This window comes from Aulonocara stuartgranti (genome assembly GCF_965226115.1).
Source record: "Aulonocara stuartgranti genome assembly, chromosome: 6".
NCBI lineage: Eukaryota > Metazoa > Chordata > Actinopteri > Cichliformes > Cichlidae > Aulonocara > Aulonocara stuartgranti.
The window spans coordinates 28,815,074-28,827,097 of record NC_138944.1 but is presented as its reverse complement, the minus strand read 5'-3'; the positions used below and the strand labels follow the sequence as shown (position 1 = coordinate 28,827,097).

The 12,024-nt window shown below is 41.4% G+C and overlaps 1 protein-coding gene across 2 annotated transcripts; it reads left to right on the top strand.

Annotated features, from left to right (window-relative positions):
• Positions 1-1,929: 1,929 nt before the first annotated feature.
• Positions 1,930-8,469, top strand: tlr3 (toll-like receptor 3). Of its 2 annotated transcripts, none has more exons than XM_082536949.1 (5): positions 1,930-2,324; positions 3,214-3,681; positions 5,042-5,236; positions 5,396-7,242; positions 7,615-8,469. In XM_082536949.1, the coding sequence occupies exons 1-5, from the start codon at positions 2,151-2,153 to the stop codon at positions 7,844-7,846; spliced, it is 2,916 nt and encodes a 971-aa protein (XP_082393075.1). In that variant the 5' UTR covers positions 1,930-2,150; the 3' UTR covers positions 7,847-8,469. The 2 variants fall into 2 exon arrangements, with proteins under 2 accessions (XP_082393075.1, XP_082393076.1); XM_082536950.1 differs by having other exon boundaries at positions 2,188-2,301.
• The last annotated feature ends 3,555 nt before the right edge of the window (positions 8,470-12,024 follow it).

Here is a 12,024-nt window from a genome sequence, read left to right as displayed (position 1 = left end):
GTCATACATCTTTGACTCCCTGCATTAAATAATTAATTTGAACTAAAATAAATATAATCAGTGCCATCGGTTGCAAGAGTCAGGAGTGAAATAACATTGATGCTTCATTTATGTCCATAGTGTAGATATGATTGCGTTCTGAACTGTGTTGTTCTGGGTCCCTACCAAAAGGACTTCTTATTATTCTATTTTCTAATAGAATAATAAGAAGAAAAGTTATGTGGGGTCAGATAATATATTCAATTAAAGCACCCTGCAAAACAGAAACAAATCCATAGATTTTAGCACATTATCCAGTATGTGTAATGCAATCTCCAACACAAAGATGCATACAAACTGTATAATACGGGCTCATTGACATTTGTTGTGTCATTCTGTTGAAAGACCTGTCACTATAAATATGTGCTGTACCCTGAAAGAGGACTCATAGCGCCCACCAACAAACAGCACAGCATTACTTAAGCTCATGGTTTAATAGCAGCGTTTTACTGCCCTCCAGTGGTTACTAACACCAAGTTCAGATTTACAACAACAAGATTTCACTTCTCTGTCGTTCTGAATAAGGACATATCAGGTCATGTAATGAGATGTCAGTTTGTACGCTGCAGTGTTCCTGCAGGCCTCGGAACAATCAGGGAGAACTTGATACTCTGTGAATAAATGTAATAAAATTAAAGCAGAGAGAGAGAAACTGTAAAGTGTGCTTTCTGTACATTTGTTTAGGGTGTACTCTTAAATATAACTTAACAAAAACACAGTCTTAAATGACTGTGTTTATGCCTCTAAATAACAAAGGTTGACCAAAGTGCTGTACATAGTAAAAAAGTAAAAAGCAGAACAAACACACACAAAGAATCACACAAAAGCCCAGTCACAATTAAGTGATGATGGGTTTTTAAAAATGTCAAGTGTTGGAGAGATCCTAATATGAAGAGGCAGACTGTTCCAAAGTTTGGGCACAGCAATCGCAAAGGCCCTAGCTTGTTTCTAGGGACAACTACAAGCAACTTATTAGCTGACCTGAGAGTAGGTCTGAGAGGTTTGACGGAGCTAACCCGTCACAGCTCATTTAGAGACTTAAAAACAAGAAAGAAAGTCTTAAAATCGATTCTACAACGTACTGGAAGCCAGTATAAACGAGCCAAGACTGGACAGATATATTCATGTTTACGAGTGCCTGTCAAGGGTCGGGCAGCTGCATTCTGAACTAGCTGAAGATGAGAGAGCAGAGCCTGGCTGATACCAAAATAAAGAATATTACATGTATGAATGACCATGAGGGAAAAGCCATGTAGGAAAAGCTTTAAAACACAGTTGAAAGTTCAAAATTAAGTTTTTCCAAAGTTATGCAGTGGGTTGGATTGGACTCTTAGCAGAGCTTATTCTGGCACCCAGGCCTTGTGTTTGTGACCCCAAATCGAAACCTCATCAGGGTAAGGGAAACCATATCCCACAGGTGTGTGGTTCACTTGCTATAACAAGTGCTTAGCTATAAGATGCTACTCCTCTTAAAAGAGAAGCAGCAGTTGTTTTTTTTTTTGGATAGTGAAAACCTCGTATTTATTCTGGTCCTGTCACTATAATAAGTGTGCGTTTTAGAGTACCACATATAAACTTTGAGCTACCTAAATGACATCTGACTAGTTTCATATCCTAAAAAAAACGAACTAACTAAATAAATATAAAGTAACAATTTTTTTGTTTTAATAACTTATAACATAATAAATATAATTAACTATTAATTTAAAGGATGCCTAAAAGAAAAAGAGAAATAACTACAGCTGTCTGTTGTTACCTGCACATATTTACGACACTTTTCCTACACAGCAGTGTATTTGCTCAGGCGCATCTCAGTCGCTGTTTAACTCACCGCGGATGTTAAACATGTTTAAAGAAACGGTTCCCGGTTTAATATATGAAACCACCGACAAATGTTTCAGAAGGCACGAACATAATAGACGACCGGCTGGCTCAACCTGTTTACACCACGCCTTCCTGAATCCTGTCTACGGTCTACACGCAAGTCCAAAAAGTTTGTTCGGAAACTAGACGTCAAATCACCCGACGTGTCTCTGGAGTGTAGGATATGATGCATATAAATTTTATGCAAACTTAATATCTCAATATCTGTGGCTATCCGCCTGCGTGAAATGGTTAGCTCTCCAGTGGATACCCACCACCGAAGAAGAAACGAAACCACAGTTTCATTTCCTCATAAGCGCCGCTGTGGCTGTGTGCGTTCAGCGATAGAAGCCGTGCAGCTGCAGGGGGAATCTTCTGTCTGGACTCTGACTGTCGAAGGTATTGTGCAATGTTCACATCTGGTAAGAAATCTGTATGGACTGCATTCAAAATATTAGTGTGCTTGTAAGGTCAGCGTGGGAGCGCTGTAGTCACCCTGTAATTACGAGGGCGGATATTTTTGAAAGCTTTCAAAGTTACAGAACTGCGCAAAGGGCTGGATCCACCGCTCATCTCTTTATATTTTGATAGGAAATACGAAAAGGTTGCCGCGACTTATTGAAACATGAAAAGGTAAAAACAACGAGCTCGACAGTGAATATTTGGTATGATCATCGTTGCTTTAAACATAGCCCGAGCTCTCTTAGGCAGCTTTCTTCTAATATCTTTAGGTAGTCTTCAGGAAAAGTTCTCCAGGCTTCTTGGAGGACATTCAGAGCTCTTCTTTGAATGTTGGCTGCCTTTTGTTCTGTTCTCTGTCGAGATGATCCCACCCTGTTTCAGTAATATTGAGGTCTGGGCTCAGTGGAGGTCAATCCATGACTCGTGATCTTTTATTGTTTATTTTTCCATTCAGGTTTATCCAGCCTGTACTGCAGGCAAAGTCTAGTAAACTACTGCCCAAGGATGTTTGGCTCCTTGGAAGTAAACTACTTGTATAAAGAAGTGAGGGATGGTCCAAGACTTTTGCACAACAGTGTTTACTAGTTCTACAGTGTAGTGTCACAATTGAAATCGTTGGTACATTGTTTTTGTAATTTTCCCAGTATACCAAATATTATATTTTTATATAAACAAATTATGTAGAGTTATAATTGTTATTAATATAGAGGAAAGTAAAAAAAAAAAAAAAGTAAGAAAAACATGTCTCAGTTCCACCCAGCTCCACAGAGGGCTTCTCAGCCTTTTCTTTAGTCTTACCATCCCAGCAACAAATTTGAATGCAAATCCACCCTTCTCTCTTCTTTAAAGGTCTTTGAAATGATGTGCGCCCATTGTTCCCGTCTCCTGTCATGGATCCTCGTCACGTGTTGTGTTTTGACGGGACCGTACCGTTGCGATACCTCTGAGAAGAAGACCTCCTGCTATGTGGAAGACGGCCGAGCTGACTGCAGTCGCCTCCGCCTCAGTGAGATCCCTTCAGACCTTCCCAGGAACATCACCAGCCTGGATGTGTCCCACAACATACTGAGAGGGATTACCCCGCTGTCACTAAGCCTGTACCCGGGCCTCCTGCACCTCGACGCCGGTTACAACAGCATCACCAAGGTGGACGCGGGTTTGTGCCAAACACTGCCTCTGCTGCAGATGTTGAACCTGGAACACAATCAGGTGCATTTGCTGAAGACTGGAGATATGAGCCACTGCACCCGACTGACATCGTTGAACTTGGCTAGTAATAGACTAAAGCTGCAGGGAGAACCCTTCTCGTCACTGCAGGTACTGATGTGTCGGATCACTTAGATGACTAATTATTGCTTGACTCAATTATATTTCAAGGCCAAAAACTGTACGTTTGCTCCTCATTATTAATATGACAGCTCTGTTTCAGTTAGTTTTCTTTTTATCATACAAATCATCAGTGATCAGTGTTTTGGGGATTTAGGTTAGGTTAGGTCATGGATTTAGGTTATACAGCCTGCTGCCCAAAGCTTGCTGCCATTTGTTTGATATCTACAGATGTGTTGGTATCCAAACAAATTAAATTTGGGGTAAAGAGTATGTGTGTGTGTGTGAGGAAATGTGGAGCTTCCTACTTCCTCTGAGAGAGAGAAATTTTGCCACATATAGCTTCAAAAATCAAGTCCCACAAATGTAAACGGAAGAGGTTTGTGTATTAATTTCAGTTCGATTTTCCGAACTTCCTATGATTAGCAGGAAGTGAAAGTTACTGCGTTTTTTTTCCCAGTCTTATTAAATACACATATCAACTTTTTCTAAACTAACTGTTACAGCAGTTGTTAGCTGTTGTTTCATCACGGATTCTGCCTTCCAATCATCTTTTCAGCTGGGATGCATCTGTTGCTCAGCGCATTTCTTCCAAGCCACATATTTCATATGCGTGACTCACCCCACCCCAACAAAGTCTGACAGTCTTTTTCCGCTTGCTTCAGCCAGTCTTCATTGTAGCCGTATTTCCTTTTTTTAATGGTTGTTTCCATTAAATTACAAAATCTGCACCACTTATATCTTTGTGGTGACGTGTAGTTCTCTCAGTTTTGCATGCATCTGCAACAAAAGACACGGACATTGTAACCTGCACTTGATGTTTCCTGGTTTCTTCACAGCCACTAGATAAAAAAGCCAGACATTTTGACCAAAAAAGCATCCGCCCTGCAGTGTTAACTTTGGAAAACTAGAGCCAGTGAAAAATGTGGGACGCTTTCTTTATGATTGGAACGATGGTGGTGTTGGGGGGGGGACCCTTTGGAGTTCTTTAATTTGTACTTAATGGAAATAAAGGCAAGTAAGAACAGTTAAAACCTAATAACTATGGACTGTCCTGCAAAAGTAATACACATGAGTAACGTAAATTCCACCTACCACCAAAAATAAAATAAAATAAAATAAAACAATAATAAAAAAAAAACCAAAGAGCCGAGGAATTTTAATATGAAATGGATGGATGGTGCATATGTGAGCTGTCTTTGTAGAGAGATGGAGCAAACTATCCTGTGACCTGAGAGAAGTGCTGCTTATGAAATTTTGTCTGACATATGCTGTGGATCAATTGTTTGCCTCTTGTGCACAGCATTAAATAACCCTTCTTCTTGTCTCCCTCTTCTTTAATAATCCACAGAACCTAACCTTTCTAGATGTTTCTAAAAACAAACTGCAGTCACCCAAGCTCGGCTCCCAGCCTCAGCTGCCCAGCCTGGTGAACTTCAGCCTGGCATTCAATGACTTCACCACTCTGAAGAAAGATGACTTTTCATTTCTTGACCATTCATCCTCTCTGCAAGTCCTCAACCTGTCATCTGTGTTGTTAAAAACAGTAAGAAACTTGTTTAATCCAGAAATGGGAAATGAAATTCCATCAAAATCGGAACTGGCAGTAGAAAGTAGAGTTACTGTAGCACATTCCTTTCGGTTGTCTGTTTTGTTTCCTTTTTCCGTCTCACTAAAAAAAATCTCTGTGATTGTTTGTTTGCAGTTGGAGCCCGGCTGCTTTCAGCACATTTCAGGCCTGCGCACTTTAATCATGGATGGCAACTTGGGAACTCTGGTTTCCAAACTGTGCTCAGAGTTGTCTGGGACAGCCATCGATGCTCTCTCTCTTCGGAAAATGAGTCTAGTCATGGTCACAAACAAAGTCTTTACAGGACTGCAGAAGACAAATCTAACCTTCTTGGATCTGTCCAGTAATGGCATGGGTAAAATTGAAGACGGCTCATTTCAGTGGCTATCTAAACTTCAAACTCTAAATTTGTCGCACAATAACATTAAGCACCTAACCAATGGGACATTTCAGGGGCTCAATAGATTGAAAAAACTGGCACTTACAGAAGCACTGGTGAAAGGTCGTACCGCTGCCCCAGTTATTGATGATTTTGCTTTCCAGCCATTAGGCATGCTAGAGAGTTTGATGTTACAGAGGACTGCAATCCGGGAAATCGGAGAGCACACCTTTGCAGGCTTAAAAAGTCTTAAAAAACTTGACATAAGCTGGATTAGCTGTCCGTCACTCCGAAACATCACCAACAAGACCTTAGCATCTCTTGCAGATTCACCAGTCAGATGGCTAAATCTTATAAATACAAATATAGCGCAGATCAATCCCGGAAGCTTCTCTGTTTTGCGAAACCTCACTGTTCTTCTTCTAGATTACAACCATATCAAGCAAACTTTGACAGGCAGAGAATTCGAAGGCCTAGATCAGGTTCAGGAAATTCACATGAGCAATAACTTCCAGTCAATTGACCTAAGCTCCAGTTCCTTTATTAATGTGCCCAACCTTAGAGTCCTGACTTTGGGGAGAAGTCTTAAAGCTTTAGCCCTAAACCTAGATCACTCTCCATTCAAACCCCTGACCAACCTCTCTGTCTTGGATCTCAGCAACAACAATGTTGCTAACATCAAAGACAATCTGCTAGAGGGGCTTGTAAACCTAAAGGTGTTGAAACTCCAGCACAACAACTTGGCCCGACTGTGGAAGAGTGCCAACCTTGGTGGGCCGGTGTTGTTTCTCAAAGATGCGCAGAGGTTGGAATCCTTACAGATGGATTATAATGGACTGGATGAGATCCCACTGAAGGCTTTGAAAGGTTTGACTCACCTCAAGGAGCTAAGCCTTAGCAACAATCTCATAAATAATCTCAAGGACTCTGTTTTCGATGACCTGAAGTCGCTGCAGGTATTACGTTTTGAGAAGAACTTGATCACAAGCGTGAGACCTGAAGTGTTTCGTACTCCCATGAGCAACCTCACCCAGCTTATCATGGGCAGAAATCCATTCGACTGCACATGCGAGAGCATCCTGTGGTTCGTGACGTGGTTGAATACCACAAATACGACGAGTGTGCCAAATGTCAGGGACGAGTATGTGTGCAACACTCCACGAGCTTACTTTAACCACTCCATCATGGATTTCGACCCCCTTTCTTGCAAAGACATGACCCCATTTCAGACTCTTTACATAGTGAGCAGCACAGCCGTCATCTTGCTAATTGTAACCGCACTCACGGTGCGGTTTCATGACTGGAGGATCCACTTTTACTGGAACATAATGATCAATCGCACATTAGGATTCAGTGATGCCAAAGTTGACGAAGGCAGAGAATATGAGTACGACGCTTATGTCATACGTACGGAGGAAGACTCCAGTTGGGTGGAGAGGAGGTTGGTCCCTTTAGAGAATGAAAAGTGCCAGTTTTGTTTAGAGGATCGAGATTCAGTCGCTGGCATGTCACAGGTGGAATCCATTGTGACAAATATGAAAAAGTCCAGAAAAATCATGTTTGTCGTCACCGAAAGTCTCCTCAAAGATCCCTGGTGTAGACGGTAAATAAAACATACACTAGATTATGCTTTATTGTGACTTTATGTATCAGGTGAAAGCTAAGTACAAGAAAAAAAATGGTGATGTGCAAGGCAGTTTTATCAAATTCTCCTTCCTTTGATTAAAAATCAGTACACTTACACCTTTCATATAGTGTTTTTAAAGCAATAGTAGTTCATTTCAAGCAATATGTAGAACTTGTCCCTATTCACCTGTAGGTTTAAGCGCTCCGAATTGCTTGTTTTTTACATGTTCACACACTAACTCTATAATTTTGAGATCAAACAGTCATTTATTTATTGCAAAAGTTGCAAAATTATCTTAGTCGGATAATATTGTTTAATAGCACAATGTCTTCTCTTTCTTGTCACCAGATTTAAAGTCTATCATGCACTTCAACAAGTCATCGAAGAAAGCAGGGACTCAGTCATCCTGGTCTTTCTTCAGGATGTGCACGACCACAAGTTGTTTCACTCACTCTTCCTCCGCAGAGGAATGTTACGTTCACGTTGCATTCTGGACTGGCCTGTCCATAAGGAAAGGATACCAGCATTTCACCAGAAGCTTCTCATTGCGCTCGGCTTGACTAATCGGCTGAAGGACTGACTTGTTTATCCTTGATAATCATGACAGATTGCATTCTTGATTCTTTCCACAATAAAGACAGGATTTGAAGACCTCAAGTCTATTCTTAATGATGAGTTTCACAACTCAGTGTATATCAGTAATGATGTATACAGCGAGAGACCGCATTCACTTAATTTTAATGTACACTCAGTGATTTTATTCTACAAGTAGCTTAAAATATGACAGAAATCATTCCGTTTGGAAAAGAGCCTCAGGGGTTAATGGGTAAAAGAATTAACATAAACTAGTGTTTGTATGTTACTTCCAATTTCTGATTGTGTTGCCTTTTGTATAAACATTGCACTCAGTGGCGGTCCTAGCCTGTTTGGCACCCGGGCGAACACTCCCTCTGCCCCACACACATATGAAGAGAGAGGAAGTATGCATTGTATGCAAACGGCTACCAAACAGCCATCATAATTCGTCATACAATGAGAACAGGACAAATCAACAATTGACACTGACTAATTAATATTAAAATCTGTAACATAATGTATTGTTTGGAGTTTAGTCTGTTACTGTTACTATTTTTACCATTTCTTTTTGGAGCAACTGTAATCCACATTATTTCCTTATGGATTAATAAAGTATTCTGATTCTGATTCTGATTGTTTCAGGATGACCTGCCAATGACACATCTGCTTACCTGTATCTTTTGCTCGTTTCTCCTCCTCTTCTTTTCTATTTTTTCTAAACTGAGCACCTGATGGCTTTGAACTTTTCTTGTCCATCTTACATTGTTTTTTTTTTCTTTTTCATTTTTTCTTTTATTAGTTATTTTTATTCTAAGTTATTGTAATCAGGCCAGACTGGACAAGAAGAAAAGTTCAGAAGAAAGTTAATGGAAGGAGAGGGAAAGAAAAGGGAGAAAAGAGAGAGAGAAAAGACAATGAAAATTTGCTTCATCACCTTTTTTTCCCTCTCTTTTCCTGGATCACCTGTTGAGAAAAAAAGCAAACAAGCAGAAGAAGACTAGAGCAATAGAATAAACAACATCATGATGATCTATGGGAATATAACAGTAAATACTAAATATTAAACATTATTGTGCAGCAAGTAAGATCGACAGCGCACAGTGTGCTTTAAGGTAAAAAGGGTGTAGTTTGTGTGTGTGAGCACCCGTGTGTACACCTGTGAGCATGAACACACTTGTTTTTAAAAGGTTCCTTCATGTAATGATCTGCTAGAGGGTGTGGGGGAGGCCACAGCCCCGTCCTCCAGGGCATGAAGCAGGTATGGAGGAGATCAAAACTCCAGACATCCAGAGGCCCCCAGAACACAAGAGACCAAGGAAGACCAACAGAGGGGCAGCCGCGCCACTGTCCCAGAAAGAGCTGAGGAAAGTCCCAGATGGGGGGGGGGGGGGGGGGTCACTCAGCAGCCGCGGAGCAGAAGCCAGGGGGGTTGCAGTGACATGCCCGGGAGCTCCACCGGCAGCCAGCTGCGCCAGAGTGACCGAGCCCCAGGCCGAGGGCACCCCACCCCCGAAGTGGCCCGAGCGAGCCCCAGGCTCCAGGCCCCGATAAGCAGCCACCAAGGAGTGAGCCGGTGTGTACCTGGACGCTCATCCAAGACCCACCAACGCACCGGTGTCTGAGGGCGTCTGTCACTGGCAGGGGAAGTTGTGGGGGGAGATAGGCCTCCAGACCTTGGAGGGCCTGAGATGTCCCCAGAGAGGTGGCGTCTGATACCCAACCTGACATATGGACACAGACAAACAGGCACACACAGATACAAACATCCATTCCCACCCTCATGCTCTCATATGCACTTACTCAACACTCACCCAACGTGGAGACAGACATAAAGAGACACTGTACACACGATCACACTCCCCAAGCGTACTCTAAGCCCCGGGGTCTAGGTATCCTTGCCCCATCTTACATTGGTTTTGATTTTGCACTCCAGTATGAACACAAATCCCCCAACTCCAGGATCGCCACAACATAACCTAATAGACCTACACCTTAGTTCACAGATTCACTTTGTCTAAGGTTTATTTCTGGGATTTCACACAACCCAGGATTCAAATCATGAATACATAATGGGCTTGGATTTACATCATTATGAATGAAATGTGCTCTATCTGGAAGCAGCCGGCCCCCCTCCCCCTTTGAAGGGTTGTGTGTACTTTAAATCATCAAACTGTAAATTATAAATTTTAAATTGTTATTGATCCCTTTACCCCTTGTCCTAAAGTGTATATTCATTTTCTTACTCTTCTTATATTTATTGTTTGTTTACTTGCACTGCTGTAACTGGAGCCTCGTCGTCTCGTCTCTCTCTACACTGGACTGTATGTAGCGGAGATGACAATCAAGTTTACTTTGACTTCAGCAGCAAGCAGGCGCACTGAGGGCTCTCGCGCTCACTTTTCACGTATAGAATTTCGAAAAAACATCGGCGCAAATTATAACTCTGTATCATGATGTCTGGTGTTTTCGTGTTTGTTGGTTTGTTTTTATTTTGCGAGTTGGTTATTAGATGCCGCTCCAGCCACCAGTGAATCCGTCGCCGCCCCGCCCTCTCCTCCCTGTGCCGCAAGCAGCAGGCGCACCTGGCAAACGGAGGGCGTCCTTACTCCCAGCAAATGGGCCATAGAAAACCGATCGGTGCCTATGCCATTCCTAATGTGCGCTGGCTGATGTCGGGGCAGCATGAGTACGAGCAATTTTTTATTTTTATTTTTTTTGCCGATGCCCGTGATGCCGCCCCGGGCAACCGCCCATGTCGACCGTATCAAAAACCGCTACTGATTGCACGAGACTGACTGCAAGAGTTGTATTTTTGCATAATAAATGCAATAAAACCGCATAAATATTTTAAATAAAAATATTAAACGTTTTATTAATAATATAAAAATCGTGGAATTCACAGATTTATTGCTTGCTCATTCGTAACATCCTCCTTTATTGTTGTTTCCAGTCTAGTCCTATTTTATATTGTATGCCAATGCAGAGGGTAATATGGAAAAAACAAACAAAAAAGAAGAAGTTGACATCGAACATCTAGTGGCTAAAGCTCAGTATTACATTTTGTACTAAGGAGTCAAAAGCAAGCTACGAAGTTGTTCTAATTTGCAGTATATTTCCAGCCACTCAGGCAATGTTTTTAAGGTGCACTGTCTTTACCTAGGTTTTTGTTTTTTTTACCAGCGGAAATGTTTTACCGTAAAAACTACCAAAATTATTTTTACCTTATTATCAGTCAATATTTAAATGGCATGCTTATTTTCCAACAAATACTTTTTCAAAACATTCTTAAGGCTGAACAAATTGTCTTAAGGATGTTCGTTTCTAAAAGTGACATTTTTACAGTCTTTGTAGACTACAATGTCTGGAAATTACTGAAAACAAATCACATTCCCACAATGGTTCAGGCTTTCTTGGGAGGGTTTATCTAAGAATTCATCACTTAGACACATGATATTATTAAAAGATTCAGAGAATTCTCTGCACGAGTCAAAGCCACTACTAGCAAAATCTCCAGTTTTAATCGACTGAGGAAAAGTTAAAAACTCTCCTGTCGTAAAATCTGTGATTTTCAAATCCTTTTTGGAAACCTCGGGCACCACCTTGTCAAAACAGAGACCTTCCTTCCTTGTTATCAGCTCACAGTTCAAAAGCCAGCATCAGGGAAGATATCAATGCTTATTAATGTGGATGCATTAACATTAAGGAGACTGGCAGACCACATATTTTAAAGCAGGGCTCTCTAGTAAAGGAGTGTAAGTCCTTTCAGTAGCTGTGGGGCCTGGGCAGCAGAAATCCTGGCTGAGATATTACAGGCTCACTCCTTCCATTGCTAAAGGTAATTAGCGTGCAAAGCTGAAGAGCTATGATGACATAAAAAGAAAAACACACACAAGGCAATCACAGATAAGACTGTCACTTATTAACCAGGCAGGTAGGACACGAACTGTTAATGTGGATAAATACACGGAGATAATAAATCGGACAAAGTTCTTGATCACGCAGTAAATAATTAACACGGGTTATTCGTGCCAGCAGAGAGCACGTTTTTCATATTTGAAAATGTACATTTACCTGTTATCTCATGCTATAAATGTCAATTTAATAAACTTTCTATGAAGTCCCTCACACATCCTCCTCTCCTCCTGGGCAATAGATGGCAATGTAAGACCAGGGGTCCCCTTT

Coding starts and splice junctions, on each gene's coding strand:
- tlr3 (XM_082536949.1), top strand. CDS start 2,151: ATGGTTAGCTCTCCAGTGGATACCCACCACCGAAGAAGAAACGAAACC. Junction 2,325..3,213: donor TTGTGCAATGTTCACATCTG/GTAAGAAATCTG, acceptor TCTTCTTTAAAG/GTCTTTGAAATGATGTGCGC. Junction 7,243..7,614: donor AAAGATCCCTGGTGTAGACG/GTAAATAAAACA, acceptor TCTTGTCACCAG/ATTTAAAGTCTATCATGCAC.